This window comes from Oryx dammah, unplaced genomic scaffold, assembly GCF_014754425.2.
Source record: "Oryx dammah isolate SB20612 unplaced genomic scaffold, SCBI_Odam_1.1 HiC_scaffold_29, whole genome shotgun sequence".
Lineage (NCBI taxonomy): Eukaryota > Metazoa > Chordata > Mammalia > Artiodactyla > Bovidae > Oryx > Oryx dammah.
This window is the reverse complement of record NW_024070213.1, coordinates 59,904,251-59,930,449: the sequence shown is the minus strand read 5'-3', so window position 1 is coordinate 59,930,449 and position 26,199 is coordinate 59,904,251. Positions and strand designations below refer to the sequence as shown.

Sequence of the window (26,199 nt, the reverse complement as noted above, 5' to 3'; positions counted from 1 at the left end):
CTCTGAATTTTGCAGTCTTATAGATAAGAAGAGAATGTAGTTTAATATAACCATTTTTATGATGTATACTGTGATATACTGTGTACTGTGAAAGCATAGATACTAGTAGTGAGAAATGATAGGGAACACAATTTGGAGGTTGTTTTTATTTTCATTTCTCCACTCTTGACATTCCGTTTTACAATTCCTAAATTTTTAGCTTTTACCCACCAGTATCCCACTACAGTCAGACCTCTTCCTGTCCCATCTTCAAATTCCACATTTTTGAAAATGGTTATGATCAATAAGAACACCCTAATTGTCATAATGTCATTCTTCATATTAATTGGGTTCTGAAGCATCTCACATTGCCAATTATCTATATTTCTTGAAACATTCTCTTCCCATGAATTCCATAGATATATTGACTTCTTTTTTTTATTTAAAATTTTAATTTTTGGCTGTGCTGGGTCCTTGTTGCTGCTCAGGCTTTTTCTAGTTGCTGAAAGTGGGGGCTACTCTTTATTGTGGTGGCTTCTGTTGCAGAGCACTGGCTCTAGGCAAGTGGGCTCAGTAGTTGGGGTACATGGGTTTATGTGGGATATTCCTGGCCCAGGGGTTGAAACTTTGTCCCCTGCACTGGCAGGTGGATTCTTAACCATTGGATCACGAGGGAACTCCTCTATTGACTTCTTATCATCTTCTCTACCTCTTCTGCTCACCTTCTTTTATTCATGACACCCTCAATTTTCACATCAATTTCTATTTCAATAGCTATGGATTGCTAAATCCATAAAAAATAGAAATAAAAGTGTTAGTCTCTTAGTCATGTACAACTCTTTGCAATCCCATGGACTATAACCTGCCAGGTTCCTCTGTTCATGGAATTCTTCAGGCAAGAATACTGGAGTGGGTAGCTATTCCCTTCTCCAGGGGATTTCCTGACCCAGGGAAGATCTTCCTGAACTCCTGTCTCCTACATTGCAGGTGAATTCTTTACCATCTGAGAGAAAATCTTGTCCCAAATCCAAATGACTTGACATTATGAGCACTTAATTTACTTAAAATGGGATTTAACTTAATTCAAAACTAAAAAATATTATCTCCTCAACTCTCTCCTCCTTTTTATTTCACTGAAATGAATGACAACGTTTACTCAATCTTGTAGGACTGAAATTTGGTATTCTTACCAACAATATTCTTTCTACTCAAGTTTCTTCCTCTTATTTTCACTTGCTTGATCTATTCCTACTTGTTAAGATTGAGTTTAATGGCACTGAGTTTAAATGGCACTCCCTCTGAAAACATTTATTGACTCACTAATTCAGGTGGAACTGCTTTTTCATTGATAAAGCCTAATTGTTTCTTTATATGAACACTTACAGGTTATAATTTATTTATTTCCAATCTTTCTCACTGGCCTGAAGTTTAACTGTATATTGGAAGCCTAGTAATTGGCAGAGAGTTTGGTACATAGTAAGGAGTCATCCATTAAGGCTTTAATCCTGAAATTCTTTAAGACTCATGAGCTTCCGGACTGTGTCTTTGAAGGCTTGTTTTACCTGTTGATTCCTTAGGGTGTAAATGAAGGGATTTAGCAAAGGTGCAGCTGAGGTACTGAGAAGAGCTACTCTTTTGTTGAATGTGTCCACTTCTTTTGCTGTGGGCTTAACATAAATGAAGAAGCAGCTTCCATAAGAGAGAGAAATGACAATCAAGTGGGAAGAACAAGTGGAAAAGGCTTTTGTCCTTTGATGGGCAGAGGGGAGTTTCAGAATAGTCCTGATAATGGATGTGTAGGAGAGAGTGACTAGCACCAGAGTGACCACCAGGGTCACAGATGCCACAAGGAAGACAACCTTCTCTATGAGGTTTGTGTCTGAACACGAGAGTTCCCGAAGGGGCTCATAGTCACAGAAATAATGATTCAGCCTATTGGATTCACAAAAGTCCTGCTGACTCATTAGAGTGATTGGTGGTATAATAACCATTAACCCAGCCAGCCAAGAGCAGAGAACAAGTTGGGTGCAGACTTTGCTGCTCATGATGGTTGTGTAATGCAAGGGTTTGCATATGGCCACATAGCGGTCATAGGACATGGCAGCCAGAAGGTAAAACTCTGTGGCCCCCAGGAATATGGCAAAGAAATATTGAGCAAAGCAGCCAGCAAAGCTGATACTCTTGTTCCCTGTTGTGATGCTGATCAGGACCCTGGGAATGAAGATGCTTGTGAAGGAAATTTCTAAGAAGGAGAAGTTTCGGAGAAAGAAATACATGGGGGTCTGAAGATGAGAGTCTAGCAAGGTGAGGATGAGGATTGTCAGATTTCCAATGATGCTGAGTAAATAGGTGAGGAGCAGAAAGATGAAAACCATCACTTGGAGTTCAGGGACATCTGTTAGACCCAGCAGGATGAACTCAGTCAACACGGTTTTATTTTTCATTGCTGAAAAAGTTTATCTCAAGGTAGAAAAGTGATAGTAATAAAAGGTGATAGAGGAAGAAGAGCTCTGAAATGGACAGATGGAATCTGAAAAAAACAAAAGGAGATGAATTTTTCCTCTGATAATATGACCCAGCCCAGTGGCCCAACTGAATGGTGTTGGGTCCTTGCCAGTCTCTTTTGCCCTGCATAGAAAAGTTGTCATTATTTTCCCACATGGGACTCTCCCCAGTGCCAATATGAAATAAATATTTGCCCCATAGATGATGTTTAAATAGCTTTTGGAATGAGTTATTAAAGGAATGCTTCCAGCAGCTGCCTCCTAGAATAGTTTGTAATTTTCTTTCTTCCATATTCTCTTTTCTTTCTTTCTACTGATTCCATTTATTGCTCTATGTCATTTGTCTCACTTTGCTTAGACTAGCTGTTTTTCTTACTCTCCCCTGGCATTTTTGCTTTTATTTTTCATGTGACTATAGCAGTCTCTCATTTATTTTCCTTCTTGTTCAACTCCTTTTGATTCCCTTGATGTCAAAAAGTACCAGCTCCTCATTTCTTCCCAGTGGACCCTCCATGTTTCTCTCATTGTCTGTCCATTAGAATTCAAAGTTCTCTGTATTAGGATTATGTCATTCTGTTCCTTGAACCATTCCATATACCTGTCTGCTGCTGCTGCTGCTAAGTCACTTCAGTTGTGTCCAACTCTGTGCGACCCCACAGACGGCAGCCCACCAGTCTCCCCCATCCCTGGGATTCTCCAGGCAGGAACACTGGAGTGGGTTGCCATTTCCTTCTCCAATGCATGAAAGTGAAAAGTGAAAGTGAAGTCGCTCAGTCGTGTCCGACTCTTAGTGACCCCTCAGACTGCAGCTTACCAGGCTCCTCTGTCCATGAGGTTTTCCAGGCAACAGTATTGGAGTGGGGTGCCATTGCCTTCTCCAATATACCTGTCTAGGATTCAGTAAATATTCAGTCCAGTCCAGTTCAGTCGCTCAGTCGTGTCCTGCTCTTTGCGACCCCATGAACCGCAGCATGCCAGGCCTCCCTGTCCATCACCAACTCCATGAGTTTACCCAAACTCATGTCCATTGAGTCAGTGTTAGATTAGAATAAAAATTTGCATTTACTTACATAAGCACATTCAGAATATTTAGATCTAGAGTTTTGCTTCCTCATAAGGACAAGGAGATTTTATTATTTTCTAAGGAAAATTTGGGAGCTTAAAAATATTTAAAGTAAGATTTCTAAACAATTCTAGATTGAATTTGCCATGTCTATGAATCCACTAAATCATGTATAAAGCATTTTTGATTTGTGAGTATGGAAATTTTATGGGGAAAGTATAAAAATTGTGATCCAAGGTTTTCTAGGAGACTTCATGTTTAAGCACTTCAAAAGCATTTCAAATCTCTCCTGATTTGTGAGTTCATGTTATTAAAGAATCACATTATATGTGAGTGTCCTTATTGATTTACAATTTTTTCCCCTATATACTGTTTTATACAGCAGCCATTTTCAAGCATTTTTGGAGTATTCTACATTTTAGTAATTTTCTGGTAAACACATCTATATCTAACATAAATAAAAGTTTTATAAAACACTCCTTCCTTACTGCATGTGATACAACCAAGTATTTTTTATTTTATTTTATTCTATTAATTTTTTTTCAAATACTGATTGCAACCCATTAAATTGATTCCATAAACTGTTAGTGGGTTGTAGTTCACAGTAGGCATCAGAGATCAAGTAAAGTTACACAATGCTCTGGATGCCTCTGCCCTCTAGGTTACCAACCTGAAATCTTCAGGGAAAGGTTGAATAGTCACGTCTGTGTCACTTTCTGGCTTCCCAATCACAGAGAAGTGAAGTCAATGTAGTGGTGAACAAAGAATATTCTTCCTCACTTGGCTATCCAAATGGCTTATAGTGGGATTTTAGTCCTAGATATTCTTAGAGGTGAGTGAAAACTGTAAGGCTGTGCCATTACAAAATGATATAAAATGTATTGCATTTTCTACATTATCAGCCACGAAGTCCTATCCTGGATTTCACAGGAATAATAAAAACTTCTGGGGGCTTCTATTAGTAAGAAATAGTCTTTTCCTATCCCTTATCAGGTTAACGGGGACTTGCCCATTTCTGTTTTTCCACTAATTCAGATTGGAGCTGAATCAGAGTTTTTGAATGTCCTCTTAAAAGTGAAGTGGATATAGGAGGTTAAAAGAAGGACTTTGAGGAGCAGAGTAGTCCTGGGTTTTTCTTTCCTAGGAAAAGTGAGGTTGATGATCTCAGAAGACAGAATATAAACTACACCTCCCAATCCAGGTTATACTTAACCCAAAGTGACACAGGTTATATTTGTTCTATTGAGAGCATGCACTGGGGAATTAATTGAGTGAAGAAGCATAAGTTGCCCTGGGGATTCTCGTTGGAGCAGGCTAAAGACTGTCCTCTGTAGACAACTCTGGAAACAAATTTTAAACATATGGCTGTTGGATGAGGGTCCAGAGAGACTAGCTTGGAGGTGAGGTGGGATTGGGGGTGCCATAGTATAAGAGCATCAGCTGCAGGGAAGAGGGAGGCTATGGAGTTATGGCATTTGACTTTCCTAGTGGGTGGGCATAGCTGGACTTGGCCATGGACAAACAGCCTAGTTGGAACCATTTGCAGGTCACGAATGTCCTGAAAACTCCCACTTTCTAAGCAACATCAGCCTGGTTGTAATTGGCCTAGTTATAGACACTACTGGGTAAAGACAATAAGCAGTAATTTTAATTTTTTGGAGTGTATGCATAAACCAAATGTAAAACAGATTAAAATGGAGTACTCAGACTGAGGGAGAGCAGAGCCCACACTGACCTGTGGGTTGCTTCTGAGAACACACTTGCAAATGTCCAGTTTAAGGAGAGGAACTTGAGAAAATATGTATATATTACCTGGGAGGGATAAACCTTTGCCACTCAAAGACACTTTCATAGCAGTTAATTCATCAGATTAATCACCTATTTAATATCAGTATACAAACAGGGAGGCCTGGCGTGCTGCAATTCATGGGGTCGCAAAGAGTCGGACACGACTGAGAGACTGAACTGAACTGAAGTGAACAAACACCAGAAAAAACCAAAGCTAGTCTTGGGAACAAAATGCCAGAATTAGGGACAAGTTACCCATTACACATATGTCTTACACATGGCTGCTTGTATTGGGTTGTGTATAATTCTCACAAAAATGTGGGGCCAAGAGAAGGAATGTGGTCTCACCAACTCTAACACAATAATCAACTCGATCTTGATTATTAATAATCAACATAAGAAACTTCATTCTCTGATTCTCACTTTCCTCTACTATAAAATGGGGATCATAAAGCCCATTAAATAGGATGATCATTGTTAAGTATCTGTTACATAGTATTTGCTCAGTCCCTAAGTTGTGTCTGACTCTTTGCAACCCCATGGACTGCAGCCTGCCAAGCTTCCTTGTCCTTCACTATCTCCCAGAGTCTGCTCAAACTCATATCTATTGAGTCTGTGATGCTATCCAACCATATTACATAGTATGTCTCACATATGGCCTTCCCTAGTAGCTCAGATTGGAGAAGGCAATGGCACTCCACTCCAGTACTCTTGCCTGGAAAATCCCATGGGCAGAGGAGCCTGGAAGGCTGCAGTCCATGGGGTCACTGAGGGTCGGACATGACTAAGGGACTTCACTTTCACTTTTCACTTTCATGCACTGGAGAAGGAAATGACAACCCACTCCAGTGTTCTTGCCTGGATACTCATTTTTAGCTAAAAAGCAGAGGGAGAGGAAGTTAAGCTGAGGGACAGGTTCTAGCTCATTGATGTGTCGGTCTAGGCTGCAGATTGTGCAGGCTTGGGATTTGAGAACAACAATCAGCATAAAGTAAGACAAGGAGAGCAAGAGGTGGAAATCTGCTTGGGAAGTGATCCATGAAGGAAATTATTTGATAATGAATTATTTGGAAAGGCTATACTTTTTTCTTAAGTTTAAGACGTACCTAGATTGTGTGATAAAGAAGTGATTGAGGTAAATGTGACTGATGGAAGAAAGTTATTTTGGAAATGATAACTCTTTTTTTCAGGAAGCATTTTAATGTCAGAAGTTTCTGTTTGCATGAGAAGCTGTAAGAAGAATCAAAACATTTGGTCCTTTCTAACTTGATATTGGAATATTTTACTTTATTTTTTTAAATGTAAATTTATTTATTTTAATTGGAGGTTAATTACTTTACAGATTAGTTCATAGTGTAACTAAGCATTTAAAGCACTTGAACTTAAAGTGATTAGTGCCTTGTATCTTTTTTTTGTTGTTGATTTTTATTTTTTATTTGTTTTTTTAAATTTAAATTTATTTTAATTGGAGGCTAGCTACTTTAAAATATTGTATTGGTTTTGTAATACATCAACATGAATCCCCCATGGGTGTACACATGTTCCCCATCCTGAACGCTCCTCCCACCTCCCTCCCCATCCCATCCCTCTGGGTCATCCCAGTGCACCAGCCCCAAGCATCCTGTATCCTGCATCGAACCTAGACTGGCGATTCATTTCTTATATGATATTATACATTTGAATCAGTTCTACAGAGTGAAGTAAGCCAGAAAATGCCTTGTATCTTAAAGAACAGATCTCAATAGATAATAAGCTAACCCTTTATTCATTCAGCAAATATTTGTTGAGTACTTACCATGTCAGTTAGTTCAGCTGCTCAGTTGTGTCCGACTTTTTGTGATCCCATGGACTGAAGCACGCCAGGCTTCCCTGTCCATCACCAACTCCCTGAGCTTGCTCAAACTCATGTCCATCAAGTCAATGATGCCATCCAACATTTCATCCTCTGTCGTCCCCTTCTCCTCCTACCTTCACAGCATCAGGGTCTTTTCCAATGGGTCAGTTCTTTGCATCACGTGGCCAAACTATTGGAGCTGCAGCTTCAATACCATGTGCAACTAACATTTTAGGCACTGGATATACAGCTATCATGGAGAAGGAAATCACAACCCACTCCAGTATTCTTGCCTGGGAAATTCCATGGACAGAGGAGCCTAGTAGGCTATAATCCTTGGGATTGCAAAGAGTCAGACATGACTTAGCTACTAAACAACAACAACATGCAGCTATCAACAAAGCCACTGAAGTCCCTGCCTAGATGTAGCATAGGGACAATAAATGAATCCACAGGTAAATATAAAATAAGTGAAAGTGAAAGTCACTCAGTCATGTCTGAGTCTTTGCAATCCCATGGACTGTAGCCCACCAGGCTCCTCTGTCTATGGAATTCCCCAGGCCAGAACACTGGAGTGGCTAGCCTTTCCCTTCTCCAGTGGATCTTCCTAACCCAGGGATCAAATCCAGGTCTTCTGCATTGCAGGCAGATTCTTTACCATCTGAGCCACCAGGAAGCCCATAAAATAAGTGAGATGGTGATAAATGCAATAGTAGATAAAGCAAGGTGGATTGGTGGATTGATTCCTGGTGGATTGATGCTTTTATCATTATGTAATTTCCCTTTAATTCCCATTTGCAATTTTATTTGCTTCTACTTTACCTAATATTAATATAGCCATGTCAGTTTTTTTTCTTGATTTTTTCATGATATATTTTTCTTTATCCTTTACTTTCAATCTATGCATATTGTTGAGTTTCTAATAACATTATAGTATTTGGGTAATTTTCAGGAATAAATCCACCTGCCAATTTCTTCTTTTCAAGTGATGTATTTAAACCATTTATATTTAAGATAATTATGTATTCAGATTTATCTGTCTTTTATTTGTTTCTGTTTATTTCCTTTGCTTCTTGTTTGTCTTTTTCTGCACTTATGTAGATTGTTTGAACATATTTTAAGATTCCATTTTGACTTATTCAAGGTTTTTGATCATATCATGTTGTATAATTTTCTCAGTGGTTGCTTTGGGTATTACAATACACATATGTTACTTATGACAATCTACTGGTATCAAGGGCTTCCCTGGTGGCTCAAAGGCAAAAGAATCTGCCTGCCAGTATCAGGTCTTGCATTTAGGTCTTTAATCCATTTTGAGTTTACTTTTGTGCATGGTATTAGGGAGTGTTTCAATATTATTCTTCTACATGTACCTGTCTGGTTTTCCCAGCACCATTTATTGAAGAGACTGTCCTTTCTCCATGGAATTCTTATTTTTATTCTTGAACTGAGTTTGTTACTATTATATTACGCTTTTCTCTCTACAGAAATTATCCTCATTGGTGCTTAGCTTGGGATTTTTTTTGGCAAAGTAAGTTACATTTTAAATTCACTCAAGTGAACTCACTAGTGCATTGAGTCAGGGCCTCTAAGGGCTTTTTATTTAGTTGTTTTATGCACTCCTGTTGCTGATGAAGGGAATAAAAGAGTCACCTGTTTGTCCAGTGAAAATCAGAGTGCCCATTTTTGCAGAGCAAGAGAGGCTTCTTAACTCCTCCTTGCTCTTTGAACTTTAGCATCCTTTCAGCTACCTATAATGCACAGAAATATATCCAAGTTTTAAAATAGGATGGTATTTCTTTATAATTCTAGAAAGATGTGTATATCCAGTGAGGATAGGTTCTGGGGGTAAGGGACTAGGAATGCATTTAGATGACACTACTGGTATGTTTTGTTAAACCATGAAGTTCACAAATATCATTTGTCATTTGTGGTATAGTTTTCTGGTGAAACAATGAAGAATATCAAAGTTAAGTACTGGGATGTTTTCAAGCCAGGCATGTTTCCATGGGTAATTTATAGAGAAGATGCTTGTGATTATTTATATAGTAAAAAAAAAAGTAATTACTAGTTTCAGTATTTGTTTCTGATTCATTATAAAGAGAACTAGTTATTTCCGGGATTATCTATAGAATTCATGAACTTTTCCCAGTTGAAAATGTGGGCAGGATTCATTTATGGTTCATTGACTTGGTGCAATCCCATGTACAATGATTTGATTGACACATGGGGAAAACTTCCTATTTTCTTTCTCTTTACCTCTCCTTCTCTTTCTTTGTCTCTCTCCCATTTATCTATATGTTTAAATGTGTCTGTATATATGTTTAAATCATTTATCTCAATTACCACTGGTAAACACTCCATTTAAAAAAATATCTTCCTTCTTCCAGTGCCTGTATCATCTATTTTCACTATTTGCTTCATAAATCCAGGTTAATGTTCTTTTTTCCTGTTATGATACCTGGCAATGCATGCCAGCAAATCTGTATTTGGTGAGAGTTGATACTATTCACCTCACAAAGACTAAAAAGAGCTTCACTTTCTCAGACTCAGGGAGCATACACTTCAAACATAGTTGAGGGTTTTATTGAAAAGAGAGTGAAAGATGTTTAGAAAAGAAATTAATTTGTCTCATGACTAGTTCCTTTTTTTTTACAATTCCCCAATGTGAAAAAATTTGAAAACCTAAAACAGTACAGTGCAACAAAAATTTATGTGAGCCACATTTGTAATTTAAAAATTTCTGGTTGTTGATTCGTTTTGTATATGATATTATACATGTTTCAATGCCATTCTCCCAAATCATCCCACCCTCCCCCTCTCCCACAGAGTCCAAAAGACTGTTCTATACATTTGTGTCTCTTTTGCTGTCTCGCATACAGGGTTATCGTTACCATCTTTCTAAATTCCATATATATGCGTTAGTATACTGTATTGGTGTTTTGATGTTGATGTATGGCAAAATCAATACAATATTGTAAAGTAATTAATCCAATCAAAATAAATAAAAATTTTTTTTAAATAAATAAATTTATGTTAAAAAATAAAAATGTCTGGTTGTACCATTAAGAATATAAAAACAAACAGGTGAGCTTAATTTTTATAATGTATTTTATTTAACTCCATATATAAAAAATATTAACATTTAAACATGCATTCAGTATAAAATAGAAGTAGTATATTTTACTTATTTTTTTTCTAAGTCTTGAAATCTGATGTGCATTTTACAGCTATAGCACAACTCAGTTTGGAATAACCACATCTCAAGTGGTTAATGGCCATACATGGCTAGTAGCTACTCTATTGAGTAGTGGAGGCCTGGAACATTAAATGAAGATAAATAGCTGAATAGACCAATATAACTAATTAGGTTATTTCAAGAACAACTATTTAGTATGGCTGTTTCCCAGACCCTGAGTGGCCATGTAATACTTGGGCATTTGTCTTAATATTACATTGAAAGAAAAGCTGAGTAAAAATAGAAATGATATTAATAAAAAGAGGGTAAATTATCTGCTTGACAGATATGATATTTTATTTTTAAATATGTAGATTTACATGTTTCTTAAAGTCAAAACTATATAAAGTGTATACTGATGGAAGTGGCACTCCTTAATAATATTTTACTTTTTTTTTTAAAAAATAGGAGAATACCAGAAAATGTTTTTATGCTCATGAAATAAATCTAGAAAAGTGGAAGAAACTGATGATGCAGAGAGGGTGTGTGTGTGTGAGAGAGTGAGAGATGCTTCTTGTAGAGCAATGTGCCTTCTTGAGATGAGAGAGATTCAGAAATAAAAAAAAAGTCAAATATATGTATAATATTAATTATATGAACATTACAATTATAATTATATTATAAAATTATAATATTAATTAATTAAACTATTAATTATACAAATATATATATAATATATATAATATGTGAAAAAAGTTAAATTAATAGTCAGTCAGTCATGTCTGACTCTTTGTGACCCCGTGGACTGTAGCTTGCCAGACTCCTCTGTCCATGGGATTCCCCAGGTGAGGATACTGGAGTAGGTTTCCACTTCCTTCTCCAGGGAGTCTTCGAACCCAGGGGTTGAACTAGGATTCTCCACATTGCAGACAAATTCTTTACCCTCTGAACCACCAGGGAAGCCCAATTATGTGCTAAGTGCTATTGTAAATATGTTGCATAGTTTATCTCATTTAACCTTACAGTAGGGATTCCCTTGTAGCTCAGTTGGTAAAGAATCTGCCTGCCATGCAGGAGATCCAAGTTTGATTCTTGGGTTGGGAAGATTACCTGGAGAAGAAAATGGCAATCCACTCCAGTATTCTTGCCTGGGAAATCCCATGGACAGAGGAGACTGCCCATGGCGTTGCAAGAGTTGGCCACGACTTAGCGACTAAAAGCAACCTTACAGTATCCCTATGATGTAGTCATTTCTGTTGACTCTACTTTAGAAATTAGTTGAGTTAATTAATTAATTTTTGTTGCACCATCTTCGTTGCTGCATTCGATCTTTCTCTAGTTGCAGTGAGGGCTACTCTTAGTTGTGGTGTGTGGGCTTCTAGTTGTCATGGCTACTTTTGTTGTGGAGCAGAGGCTCTAGAGCACATGGGGTCAGTAATTGTGCTGCAGGAGCTTAGTTGCCTGGTGGCAAGTGGATCTTCCCAGACCATGGATGGAACCTTGTCCCCTGCATTGCCAGGCAGATTCTTAACCACTGGACCACCAGGGAGGTGTTACTTTACACATCAGGAAACAGGGAGTACAGAGAAATTAAATGACTTGCCCAAGGTCACTCAGCTAGTAGATGAGAGAGTTATGACTTGATCTCAGACAAGCTGTTCCAAGGTCCATACAATTATACCCTGGGCATTACTAACATGTATCACGTTTTGTTGCCATGAATGGGGGAAAACAAAGTGTGTCTTCATATCCTTCAGTTATTTAAACTTTTACCCCATGTTTTTCCAGTTATATTAAAATAATCATATATTAAAGGCTTCTCTCCTGAGAACAGAAATGGAAAATAAGGGAAGAATAGAGGAAGTCAGGAGAAATGAATGACAATTTTCTGGTAGAAATCTAACTTGATCTCTAAAATGTAAATGCTTAGTTGACTGGAGGAGGGATGTGGAGAGATTACGCACCTATGGCATTATCATCATCCTTCATATATTTGTTTTTTATCATGGACCACAACTTTAAGCACAGGAATTTTAGAATTTAACTTTTCAGTACAGGTGTTTTGGAATAAGAATCTATGATGCATCAATAAATTCTCCTTATTCCAAAACACCTGTACTGAAAAATTAAATTCTAAAATTCCTGTGCTTAAAGTTGTAGACCATGACGCATCAAGGAGAAAGCAATGGCAACCCACTCCAGTCCTCTTGGGAAAACCCCATGGATGGAGGAGCCTGGTAGGCTGTAGTCTGTGGGGTCACTAAGAGTTGGACATAACTGAGTGACTTCACTTTCACTTTTCACTTTCACTTTCCACTTTCATGCATTGGAGAAGGAAATGGCAACCCACTCCAGTGTTCTTGCCTGGAGAATCCCAGGGAAGAGGGAGCTTGGTGGGCTGCTGTCTCTGGGGTTGCACAGAGTTGGACACGACTGAGGCAACTTAGCAGCAGCAGCAGCATGACGCATCAAAGTATAGCTCAAAAGTGGCCAACTCCCGATCCAATAGGAGTAATCCCAACTAAAGAATAGACTTGAAAAAAAGTGAATTTGAAACAGTTACAAGACCTTCTAGAACTAACACTAAAAAAAGTTGTCCTTTTCATCATAGGGGACTGGAATGCAAAAGTAGGAAGCCAAGAGAAAGCTGGAGTAACAGGCAAATTTGGCTTTAGAGTACAAAATGAAGCAGGACAGAAATGGTATGGATCTAACAGAAGCAGAAGATATTAAGAAGAGGAGGCAAGAATACATAGAGGATCTTAATACAAAAAAGATCTTCATGACCCAGATAACCATGATGGTGTGATCACTCTCCTAGAGCCAGACATCTTGGAGTGCAAAGTCAAGTGGGCCTTAGGAAGCATCACCACGAACAAAGCTAGTGGAGGTGATAGAATTTCAGTTGAGCTATTTCAAATCTTAAAAGATGATGCTGTTAAAGTGCACTCAATATGCTAGCAAAATTTGAAGACTCAGCAGTGGCCACAGGACTGGAAAATGTCAGTTTTCATTCCAATCCCAAAGAAAGGCAATGCCAAAGAATGTTCAAACTACTGCACAATGTACTCATCTGACATGCTAGCAAAATAGTGCTCAAAATTCTCCAAGCAAGATTCAACAGTATATGAACTGAGAATTTCCAAATGTTCAAGGTGGAACCAGTGATCAAATTGCCAATGTGCATTAGATTATAGAAAAAGCAATAGAATTCCAGAAAAACATCTACAGCTTTATTGACCACGTTAAAGTGTTTGTGTGGATCACAACAAACTGTGGAAAGTTCTTCAAGAGATGGGAATACCAGGCTGCCTTATATGCCTCTTGAGAAATCTGTATGCAGGTCAAGAAGCAACAGTTAGATCTGGACTGGAACAGCAAACTGGCTCAAAATTGGGAAAGAATATGTCAAGGCTGTATATTGTTACTTTGCTTATTTAACTTATATCAGTATTCAAAAAACTAATATCATGGTATCTGGTCCCATCACTTTATGGCAAATAGATGGGGAGAAAGTGGAAATGGTGACAGATTTAATCTTCTTGGGCTCTAAAATCACTGTAGACAGTGACTGCAGACATGAAATTTAAGGACACCTGTTCCCTGGAATTATGACAAACCTAAACAGTGTATTAAAAAGCAGAGACATCACTTTGCTGACAAAGGTCTGTCTATTCAAATTAAGGTTTTTCCAGTAGTCATGTATGGATGTGAGAGTTGGACCAAAAAGAAAGCTGAGTGCAGAAAAATTGATGCTTTTGAACTGTGGTGCTGAAGAACTCTTGAGAGTCCCTTGAACTGCAAGGAGACCAAACTAGTCATTCCTAAAGGAAATCAACCCTGAATATTCATCGAAAGGACTGATGCTGAAGCTGAAACTCCAATACTTTGGTCACCTGATGCAAAGAGCTGACTCATTTGAAAAGACCCTGATGCTGGGAGAGATTGAAGGCAGGAGGAGAAGGGGACGACAGAGGATGAGATGGTTGGATGGCATCACTGACTCAATGGACATGAGTTTGAGCAAACTCCAGGAGAGATGAAGGATAGGAAAGCCTGGTGTGCTGCAGTTCATGGGGTTGCAAAGAGTTGGACACGACTGAGCAACTGAAAAAAAGCGGCAACAAAACCGTCTTGGTTCCTCTTCCAGTGATATACATGACAATGTGACATATATCTTTGAGATGTTCTGCAGCAACTAAGCCCCTCCCCTCATCCCTCTCAGGGGGGATCATGTCTACTTGCTGAGCACAAGTGTGAGGACCTCAGACTGGCTGGAACTAGGAGTCTGAGGATCAAGATTCTGAAACATTAGCATGGTACCTCACCAAAAATAGAAGAAAGTCCATGAACTTCAGCCCTCACCCCTATGTGGCCTTTAAAAGGCTTTCACTGAAGTCATTCTTGCCTTGAGAACCCCATGAACAGTATGAAAAGGCAAAATGATAGGATACTGAAAGAGGAACTCCCCAGGTCGGTAGGTGCCCAAATTGCTACTGGAGATCAGTGGAGAAATAACTCCAGAAAGAATGAAGGGATGGAGCCAAAGCAAAAACAATACCCAGTTGTGGATGTGACTGGTGATAGAAGCAAGATCTGATGCTGTAAAGAGCAATATTGCATAGGAACCCGGAATGTTAGGTCCATGAATCAAGGCAAATTGGAAGTAGTCAAACAGGAGATGGCAAGAGTGAACGTCAACATTCTAGGAATCAGCGAACTAAAATGGACTGGAATGGGTGAATTTAACTCAGATGACCATTGTATCTACTACTGTGGGCAGGAATCCCTTAGAAGAAATGGAGTAGCCATCATGGTCAACAAAAGAGTCCGAAATGCAGTACTTGGATGCAATCTCAAAAACAACAGAATGATCTCTGTTCTTTTCCAAGGCAAACCATTCAATATCACAGTATTCCAAGTCCATGCCCCAACCAGTAATGCTGAAGAAGCTGAAGTTGAACAGTTCTATGAAGACCTGCAAGACCTTTTAGAACTAACACCCAAAGAAGATGTCCTTTTCATTATAGGGGACTGGAATGCAAAAGTAGGAAGTCAAGAAACACCTGGAGTAACAGGCAAATTTGGCCTTGGAATACAGAATGAAGCAGGACAAAGGCTAATAGAGTTTTGCCAAGAGAACGCATTGGTCATAGCAAACACCCTCTTCCAACAACACAAGAGAAGACTCTACCCATGGACATCACCAGATGTCAACACTGAAATCAGATTGATTATATTTTTGCAGCCAAAGATGGAGAAGCTCTATACAGTCAGCAAAAACAAGACCAGGAGCTGACTGTGGCTCAGATCATGAACTCTTTACTGCCAAATTCAGACTTAAATTGAAGAAAGTAGGGAAAACCACTAGACCATTCAGGTATGACCTAAATCAAACCCCTTATGATTATACAGTAGAAGTGAGAAATAGATTTAAGGGACTAGACCTGATAGATAGAGTGCCTGATGAACTATGGACGGAGGTTTGTGACATTGTATAGGAGACGGGGATCAAGACCATCACCATGGAAAAGAAATGCAAAAAAGCAAAATGGCTGTCTGGGGAGGCCTTACAAATAGCTGTGAAAAGAAGAGAAGCGAAAAGCAAAGGAGAAAAGGAAAGACATATGCATCTGAATGTAGAATTCCAAAGAATAGCAAGGAGAGATAAGAAAGCCTTCCTCAGCGATCAATGCAAAGAAATAGAGGAAAAGAACAGAATGGGAAAGACTAGAGATCTCTTCAAGAAAATTAGAGATACCAAGGGAACATTTCATGCAAAGATGGGCTCGATAAAAGACAGAAATGGTATGGACCTAACAGAAGCAGAAGATATTAAGATGAGGTGGCAAGATTTAAGATTTCTTTAAATAAGAACCTACAGCAAATATTGACTAAGGTCCGTGTAGTCAAGGCTATGGTTTTTCCTGTGGTTATGTATGGATGTGAGAGTTGGACTGTGAAGAAGGCTGAGTGCCGAAGAATTGATGCTTTTGAACTGTGGTGTTGGAGAAGACTCTTGAGAGTCCCTTGGACTTCAAGGAGATCCAACCAGTCCATTTTGAAGGAGATCAGCCCTGGGATTTCTATGGAGGGAATGATGCTAAAGCTGAAACTCCAGTAGTTTGGACATCTCATGCGAAGAGTTTACTCATTGGAAAAGATTTTGATGCTGGGAGGGATTGGGGGCAGGAGGAGAAGGGGATGACAGAGGATGAGATGGCTGGATGGCATCATTGACTCGATGGACGTGAGTCTGAGTGAACTCTGGGAGTTGGTGATGGACAGGGAGGCCTGGCGTGCTGCGATTCATGGGGTTGCAAAGAGTTGGACATGACTGAGCGACTGAACTGAACTGAACTGAACAGCAAATATCATAGTGAAGTATAAAATCGTAGTTTATATCTGTTTTTAACTAAATAGGAAGAAATATGTTTATCATTACTATTAACAAATAATAAAGAATAGATTCTGATTTATAAATAGTATCTTAGTTTCTATGTTTGGACCGAATTTGTTATTATTGCATCTTATTCTCTCGAAGGACATTAATCCCATTGGTGCTGGACTGGGATTCTTGTGACAAAATGAATTATATTAGATATATTACAGACTTTTGAATCAAGTCTTTCAAGGACCTTCACCTCCACCCCTTTTTCCCCCTGGGAATCTGTTGCAGATGGAGGTTATAAAGGAGGTCTTTAATGTAAAAATCTGTTTGCTTGTAAGCATCTCAATTTCACTTTGTTTTGAATTTTTTATCTTTCTTTGAGTTCCTCAATGTGCAGAGAAATGTTTCTTAATTTAAAAATAAGATAGTCTATGTTGTATTTTAGAAGCCAATATATATTAGCAATGAGTGTGTATGTGTTTCTAACAGCAAGGGGCTAGTAATGCATTTAGATGCTCCTACTGGAATGTATTTTTTCAAATGGAGGTTCACTTCTGTCATTAGAAGTACAGCTTCCAGACAAAACAATGAAGAATGTCAAAGGTAAGAACTGAGTATTTTATTAGTTGAGTAACTTTCCATTTGTAACTGATAGAGAAGATATTTATGTTTTACTTATATAAAACATTTTACTCTGTATGTTTTACTGTAGAAAAGGAAAAAAAATTTATACTAGTTTCAAAATTTGTCTTTGATATTTCACTAAGAAAACTACTAATTTCTCAGATTATTTCTAGAGTGATGAACTTTCATTAGTTTGAAAATATGGGTAGTTTTCACTTACGCATCATTAACTAGGCAGAGTCCCAGGTACAGGGACTAATATCTTATTTAGTGCTTCTTCTCATTTTTTGATTGGGTAATATTTTTTGGATATTGACCTCCCATGAACTGGTTATATATTTTGGAGATTAATCTCTTGCCAGTTGCTTCATTTTCAAATATTTTCTCCCATTCTGAGATTGTCTTTTCATCTAGTTTATGGATTCTTTTGCTGTGCAAAAAATTTTTAAGTATTATTAGGTCCTATTTGTTCACTTTTGTTTTTATTTTCATTACTCTAGAAGGTGGATCAAAAAAGGTCTTTCTGCACTTTATGTCACAGAGAGTTCTGCCTTTTTGTAGTATCCAGCCTTGTGACTGATTCCTTTGATAAAAGTCTATTTGATGGTACAGTATGGTGGAGGCAAGACTGATGCAGAAAGACTAATGAAATGGAGAGTCGCTATTTGGTGGGTATGGTTTCAGATATGCAAAAAGAATATAATCTAGAGATCTGTGTGCAATATAGTGCCTATAATGAGCAAGAAAGTGAAAGTGTTCATTGAACAGTAGTGTCTGATTCTTTGCAACCCCATGGGCTGTGGCTTGGCAGGCTCCTCTGTCCATGGGATTTTCCATGGCAAGAATACTGGAGTGGGTAACCATTCCCTTCTTCAGGAGATCTTCCAATGTAGGGATAGAAGCCAAGTCTCTCACACTGCAGGCAGATTCTTTACTGTATGAGCCACCAGGGAAGCCCTAATACCACATGTTGGGAAAGTGTGTTAGTTGCTCAGTTGTGTCCAACTCTTTGTAACCCCATGGACTGTAGCTCACCAGACTCCTCTGTCCACGGAATTCTCCAGGCAAGAATACTGGAGTGGGTTGCCATTCCCTTCTCTGGGGATCTTCCCTACCCAAGGATCAAACCCAGATCTCTTGCATTGCAGGTGGATGCTTTATTATCTGAGACACTTAGAGACATGGTACACTTAAAAGTTTAAGAGAGCAAATCTCATGTTAAGTGTACTTTGTTGCTGTTGTTCAGTAGCTCAGTTGTGTCTGACTCTTCGTGACCCCATGGACTGCAGCACACCAGGTTTCCCTGCCCTTCACCATCTCCCGAAGCTTGCTCAAACTCATGTCCATTGAGTTCGTGATGCCATCCAACCATCTCATCTTTTGTCGTCCCATTATCCTCCTGCCCTCAATCTTTCCCAGCATCAGGGTCTTTTCTAATGAGTCAGCTCTTTACATCAGGTGGCCAAAGTATTGGAGCTTCAGGTTCAGCATCAGTCCTTCTGATGAATTTTTCTGCTGTATCCCTAGACAGAGTAGTCATGTGTGGATGTGAGAGTTGAACCATAAAGAAAGCTGAGGGCTGAAGAATTGATACTTTTGAACTGTGGTGTTGGAGAAGACTCTTGAGAGTCCCTTGGACTGCAAGGAGATCAAACTAGTCAATCCTAAAGGAAATCAGTCCTGAATATTCACTGGAAGGACTGATGTTGAAGCTGAAGCTCCAATACTTCAGCCACCTGATGCGAGAACTGGCTCATTGGAAAAGACCTTGATGCTGGGAAAGATTGAAGGCAGGAGGAGAAGGGGATGACAGAGGACAACATGGTTGGATGGCATCACCAACTGGACATGAATTTCAGCACGCTTCAAAAGTGGTGATACAGAGGGATGCCTGGTGTGCTACAGTCCATGGGGTCGCAAAGAGTTGGACACAACTGGGTGACCGAACTAAACTGATGCCTAGCAATTCACTGTCTATGTCCAAAGAATTGAGATATTTACTTGGAAAACCACAGTATTGTTCAGTAAATTTAACACTGATAAAATAATTTTATCTAATTCATTATCCACATTTCCATTTGTCACTGACACAGTAATGTAATTTTCCCCTTCCTTTTACCAAGTATCGAAATTGGATAAAATATTGCATTTATTTGTCATGATTCTTTATTCTCTTTTATTTGGAACATCATATGTGTATATGTTTTTTTTTTTAAGATAGGCATTTTTGCAGAATTCAGTCTCTCTTCATCTTCTTTTTCCAATAGAATTTCCTCAGTTTGATTTTCCTTGATGGTCCATCATAGTTAAGCTCAGGTTATTTATCCTTGGCCAGAGCATGAAACAGATGATATTGTATTATTCTTGTGGAGACAAGTCCGATCACTAGGTCTGATCATAATTCCATTTATCCATTATATAATCATTCCAATTTCCTTGGCTAATAAATGTCTTTGAGAATATACCTTAAGACCATGCATGTATTCTGCTTCTCAACAAAAAACACCCCTTGATTTTGCATTCTTGGTGTTTTTTGTTTGCCTGTTCCATCTTTCAGTTCAGTTCAGTTCAGTCACTCAGTCGTGTCTGACTCTTTGCGTCCCCATGAATCGCAGCACGCCAGGCCTCCTTGTCCATCACCAACACCTGGAGTTCACTTAAACTCATGTCCATCGAGTCGGTGATGCCATCCAACCATCTTATCCTCTGTCGTCCCCTTCTTCTCCTGCCCCCAATCCCTCCCAGCATCAGAGTCTTTTCCAATGAGTCAACTCTTCACATGAGGTGGCCAAAGTATTGGAATTTCAGCTTCAGCATCAGTCCTTCCAATGAACACCCAGGACTGGTCTCCTTTAGGATGGACCAGTTGGATCTCCTTGTAGTCCAAGGGACTCGCAAGAGTTTTCTCCAACACTACAGTTCAAAAGCATCAATTCTTTGGTGCTCAGCTTTCTTCACAGTCCAACTCTGACATCCATACATGACCACTGGAAAAACCATAGCCTTGACTAGACGGACCTTTGTTGGCAAAGTGATGTCTCTGCTTTTGAATATGCTATCTAGGTTGGTCATAACTTTCCTTCCAAGGAGTAAGCGTCTTTTAATTTCATGGCTGCAGTCACCATCTGCAGTGATTTTAGAGCCCCCCAAAATAAAGTCTGACACTGTTTCCACTGTTTCCCCATCTATTTCCCATGAAGTGATGGGACTGGATGCCATGATCTTCGTTTTCTGAATGTTGAATTTAAGCCAACCTTTTCACTTTCCTCTTTCACATTCATCAAGAGGCTTCTTAGTTCCTCTTCACTGTCTGCCATAAGGGTGGTGTCATCTGTATATCTGAGGTTATTGATATTTCTCCCAGCAATCTTGATTCCAGCTTGTGCTTCTTCTTGCCCAGCGTTTCTCATGATGTACTCTGCATAAGTTAAATAAGCAGGGTGACAATATACAGCCTTGATGTACTCCTTGTCCTATTTGGAACCAGTCTGTTGTTCCATGTCCAGTTCTAACTGATGCTTCCTGACCTGCATACAGGTTTCTCAAGAGGCAGGTCAGCTGGTCTAGTATTCCCATCTCTTTCAGAATTTTCCACAGTTTATGGTGATCCACATAGTCAAAGGCTTTGGCATAGTCAATAAAGTAGAAATCGATGTTTTCTTGGAACTCTCTTGCTTTTCAATGATCCAGCAGATGTTGGCAATTTGATCCTTGGTTCCTCTGCCCTTTCTAAAACCAGCTTGAAGATCTGGAAGTTCATGGTTCACGTACTGCTGAAGCCTGGCTTGGAGAATTTTGAGCATTACTTTACTAGTGTGTGAGATGGGTGCAATTGTGCAGTAGTTTGAGCATTCTTTGGCATTGCTTTTCTTTCAGATTGGAATGAAAATGGATCTTTTCCAGTCCTGTGGCCACTGCTGAGTTTTCCAAATGTGCTGGCATATTGAGTGCAGCACTTTCACAGCATCATCTTTCAGGATTGAAATAGCTCAACTGGAATTCCATTACCTCCACTAGCTTTGTTCATAGTGATGCTTTCATCTTTAGTGATTGCAAAAGACCGATTTCCAATGCCAGCCCTCTTTCTCATCTACCAGCTTGTCCTTGGTATTCTACTATAAGCAAGAGCTTTTTCTTTTCATTGACTTTTACTTGATCCATTGATTGTTTATTTGTACAGACTCATGCATTCCAAGTTTTCAGTGGGTTATAATTCATTGTTATATTTAATAATCATGATGCTGAAATGGTCTCCCATTTTGTCAATTAGACACCTTTAAGCTGACTTCTATAGGCCTTGAGACAAGCTCCCATTTATTACCTAAGGATTTCCTTATCTTCTGGCATGTTCACTTTTTACCTCTTCCACTCAGCTCTAGTTGGCCAAAGTTTTAGGGATTCCTGATTCATTTTAATGAGACATTTTAATATGGACTGTAGGTGAGCTCAGTGAACTGTGGTATCTTTCTTCTCAGCCATTTTAGTTGTCTGAAGAAATATATGGAAGCATATACACATATACTATACTACAGCATAAAAATATCCCCAGATATAAGCATACAATAGCCTCTTGATGAAAATGCAAGAGGAGAGTGAAAAAGCTGGCTTAAAACTTAACATTCAAAAAACTAAGATCATGGGATCCAGTCCCATCACTTCATGGCAAATAGATGGGGAAACAATGGAAACAGTGACAGACTTTATTTTCTTGGGCTCTAAAATCATTGTAGATGGTGACTGCAACCATGAAATTAAGGCATACTTGCTCCTTGGAAGAAAAGTTATGACCAACCTAGATAGCAGATTAAAAAGCAGAAACACTACTTTGCTGACAAAGGTCCGTCTAGTCAAAGCTATGGTTTTTCCAGTAGTCGTGTATGGATATGAGAGCTGGGCCATGAAGAGAGTTGAGCTGATGCTTTTGAACTGTGGTGTTGAAGAAGACTCTTGAGAGTCCCTTGGACTGCAAGGAGAGCAAATCAGTCAATCCTAAAGGAAATCAGTCCTGAATATTCATTGGAAGGACTGATGCTGAAGCTGAAACTCCGACACTGGCCACCTGAAGAGAAGAACTGACTCATTAGAAAAGACCCTGATGCTGGGAAAGAGTGAAGGCAGGAGGAGAAGGGGATTAGGTCTTCTTTTTTCTTTGGCATTGTATGGTTATATGTCTTTTGAGGTAAAAATGGGTTGATTGTTTTTCAAGTTGCTTTCAGTTTTAAGTCCTCCCACTCATCTTTCTTGATATAAATTGCTTTTATTTTTGAATATTCAGATTAACGTGTTTTTAAATGTCAAAACTATATGAAAGCTATAGGAAACATTAAAATTATGATAGAAATGTTACTTCCCAATGGGAAACATTTAAAATATTATATGTGGAATACCAGAGAGAGGTTGTATGCTGATGAAATTAATCTAGAGATGAGGAAGAAAATAATGAGAGAGGGAGAGATGCTAACTGAGAAACTAAATGTGTGTTTAAAAAAATTTTTTTTTGAGATTATGAGAGATTGGCATCAGAAAATAACATTTATACAGAGATTATTATCTCCTAATTACTATTATATAAGGTGTTATATGGTATAGCTTATTTAACTCTCAGAATAACACTATGATGTAGTATTATCATTAAAGCCATCTTATTAAGGAAGAAAGTGGGAGCATAGATCAGTTCAATGACCTTCCCAAGGTTTCTCATGCAGTAGAGAACAGAGATATGATTGAACCTACACAAAATGCTGTTGGGAGCCGCATTAGGCATTACTGACAAAATGGAGGCACGGCCCCAGGCCCCCTCTTCTCATTCCGCAGGCACAGACCCAGGATGAAGGAGTTAGGCCTTGTAATTCTGACTTATTTTTTCCTCTTCTCGGCTGAGTTGACTGAAAAGGAATATTAAGGTGTTTATTGTTCTTGAGAGGAGCATGAGAAGGCACAAAGCCTTCTGCAGCTGTGCTCAGAGAATAATTCATAAAGTTAATCACTGACATTTGTTCAAGGATTTTATGAAAGAGTGTTCCAGGATGAGCACACAGGCCACAGCTCGAGGTCATGGGAGAGATTGCTATCTGAAGCCTATTTGTGAGGAAAATGTTTACGGCAAAGGAGTTTACTGAATATAGGGCTTAGAAATAATTAAAATAGTTAGAAGTTAAAGATTTAAGGAATGTTGTAAGTTAGCATATTTTACTATAGCTTATAGAAGTTAGGAATTTTTAGAGACACTATAGCTAGAAGCCTTGTTAAGAGATAGTGAGCTCAGGATGTTAGGGGCAAACAGGATTTAGGAAGATAAGTAGTAAACTGAGGAAGGTAGCATGAGTTACAATGCAATCACAAGTTAACTATAGGACACATTAGAGGAGGTAATAGATGACAAGGCTGATTCTGAGAGAATCACTGAGGCAGGAACTCTGTTTGAAGAGCAACGATGATTTATGGAGATAATAAATCTGAGAGAGGGGGAACTGAAAATGTCAAACCTCTGACCTAATGTTTTTGTAAAAGTATAAAACAGAATCTTAAACTTGAAATAAATAGGCAGTCCAAGAAAACTGAAAGGCTGACTCGTTCGCCGACACCGTTCATCTCTTCAGGTTGAATACCTGGCTGCTGGAGCTGGACTCTGGAAAAATGCTTTTATCTTCCCTGTGGTACATTCAGTGGCTTTTGAGGGCATCATTTCACGAAAGATGAATCATCAAGTTGTAGAAAGACATATATGTGACTGATTTAATTGTCACTTAAAGGCATCATTTGATCCTGTCTTATTTTGAAATTGTTCTTCAGATCCAATTTCTGTGACTTTCATGTGAAGATCAGACAATACTACCAAGTCAGTGATGAGAAACCATTCAGCAATAACAGCATTCATCATAATGGGTTTGACAAATGACACACAACTAGAGATTTTGATTTTTGTCTTTTTGTTGGTCACATATATGTTAAGTGTAATTGGGAATCTGACCATAATTTCTCTCATCTTTGTGGATCCTCATTTAAAAACAGCTATGTATTTTTTTCTTCAAAATTTCTCTTTCTTAGAAATCTCATTCACAACAGCCTGTGTGCCCACATACCTCTACATCATATCAAGTGGGGACAAAATTATCACCATCAATGCCTGCTTCAGCCAAATCTTTTTTATTGTCCTTTTTGCAGCTACAGAATTTTTCCTCTTGACTGTGATGTCTTATGACCGCTACGTGGCCATCTGCAAACCCCTTCACTACATGACCATCATGAACAGCAGAGTCTGCAGGAACCTCATTCTCTCTTGTTGGGTATCTGGCTTCTTGATTATCCTTCCACCCCTTGGCCTGAGTGTCCACCTGGAATTCTGTGACTCTTTTATTGACCATTTTTCCTGTGATGCTTCTCCAATACTGAAGAATGCATGTTCAGATACATGGTTCGTAGAGCAGCTGGTTATATTCTGTGCTGTTTTGACCTTTACAGCGACCCTTGTGTGCATAGTTCTGTCCTACATATACATTATTAGGACAGTTCTAAGATTACCCTCTGCTCAGGAAAGGAAAAAAGCCTTTTCCACGTGTTCTTCCCACATGATTGTGGTTTCCATCACCTATGGCAGCTGCATTTTTATGTATGTGAAACCTTCAGCTAAGGATGAAGTGGCCCTTAATAAGGGAGTTTCTCTGCTGATTACATCTATTGCCCCTATGTTGAACCCTTTCATTTATACCCTGAGGAATAAACAAGTGAAGCGGTCTTTCCATGATATTCTTGAAAGGTTAATATTTTATTCAAAAAAGTAGCAGAACAGTACACTGGAAACTCTAAAGTAACATATCTGTCATTGGTATGTGGATGGCAATTTGTGCCATGAGAGTGACATATTTGGGCAAGCATTAAACAAAACTGAGAACATCTAAGAAAGAATCCTGAAGGGACTAACATTATGTAGATACATTTTTCTAATCCTCTGAAACTGCTAACCCTTTTAATATCTGCCCAATCTGCAATTTAACAATTCCACTTAGCATTCTCAAATTCATTAGTTTTGCATGTGGAACCTACTCTGGACATATCACTGCTTTTTCCTCTTTGCAATAAACTCTGCTTTGAAGTGCCTTTATTTTTCAAGAGAAGTACGTCAATTTTCAGGAAATTTTAGTTAGTTCAATCGCTCAGTCGTGTCCTACTCTTTGCGACCCCATGAATCGCATCACACCAGGCCTCCCTGTCCATCACCATCTCCCGGAGTTCACTCAGACTCACGTCCATCGAGTCCGTGATGCCATCCAGCCATCTCATCCTTGGGCATTCCCTTCTCCTCCTGCCCCCAATCCCTCCCAGCATCAGAGTCTTTTCCAATGAGTCAACTCTTCGCATGAGGTGGCCAAAGTACTGGAGCTTCAGCTTTAGCATCATTCCTTCCAAAGAAATCCCAGGGTTGATCTCCTTCAGAATGGACTGGTTGGATCTCCTTGCAGTCCAAGGGACTCTCAAGAGTCTTATGTAAGCAGCCTTAATTTTAACTTTAAGCCTGTCAATGTTGCTTCACAATAAATAATATGTTAATTTGTATAACTTAGAATATTTTTATCTGAATGTACTAAAATGAAGATAGAAACAACTGGCCATCCCCTTGGCAATACATAAAAATCGTAACTACATAGTCTTTAGAGTTTATGGGTATACTTCCTCCTCCTCTAGTAACTTGTGTAAGAACACTTACAAAAGGCAGATACCAAGCAAAAATCATTGGGTTAAAGCATCAGATGGTGGTGAAACAGTAAGGATCTGAAAGTCCAGGAATTTGCAAAGGGCAGAACTGTTGAAGGGTGAGCTGAATGTATGCAGCTACTTTCA

The 26,199-nt window shown here is 38.9% G+C and overlaps 2 protein-coding genes across 2 annotated transcripts; one reads left to right on the top strand and one right to left on the bottom strand.

The window, feature by feature from the left end:
• Window positions 1-1,478: 1,478 nt before the first annotated feature.
• LOC120857401 (olfactory receptor 2AP1) lies at window positions 1,479-2,423 on the bottom strand. Its single transcript, XM_040232840.1, has one exon. The coding sequence runs from the start codon at window positions 2,421-2,423 to the stop codon at window positions 1,479-1,481; it is 945 nt and encodes a 314-aa protein (XP_040088774.1).
• A 21,783-nt stretch (window positions 2,424-24,206) lies between these two features.
• Window positions 24,207-25,142, top strand: LOC120857400 (olfactory receptor 6C2-like). The gene has a single exon (XM_040232838.1). The coding sequence runs from the start codon at window positions 24,207-24,209 to the stop codon at window positions 25,140-25,142; it is 936 nt and encodes a 311-aa protein (XP_040088772.1).
• The last annotated feature ends 1,057 nt before the right edge of the window (window positions 25,143-26,199 follow it).

What these genes read in the sequence shown, in the direction of transcription:
- LOC120857401 (XM_040232840.1), bottom strand. Translation starts at nt 2,423, where the DNA reads ATGAAAAATAAAACCGTGTTGACTGAGTTCATCCTGCTGGGTCTAACA.
- LOC120857400 (XM_040232838.1), top strand. Translation starts at nt 24,207, where the DNA reads ATGAGAAACCATTCAGCAATAACAGCATTCATCATAATGGGTTTGACA.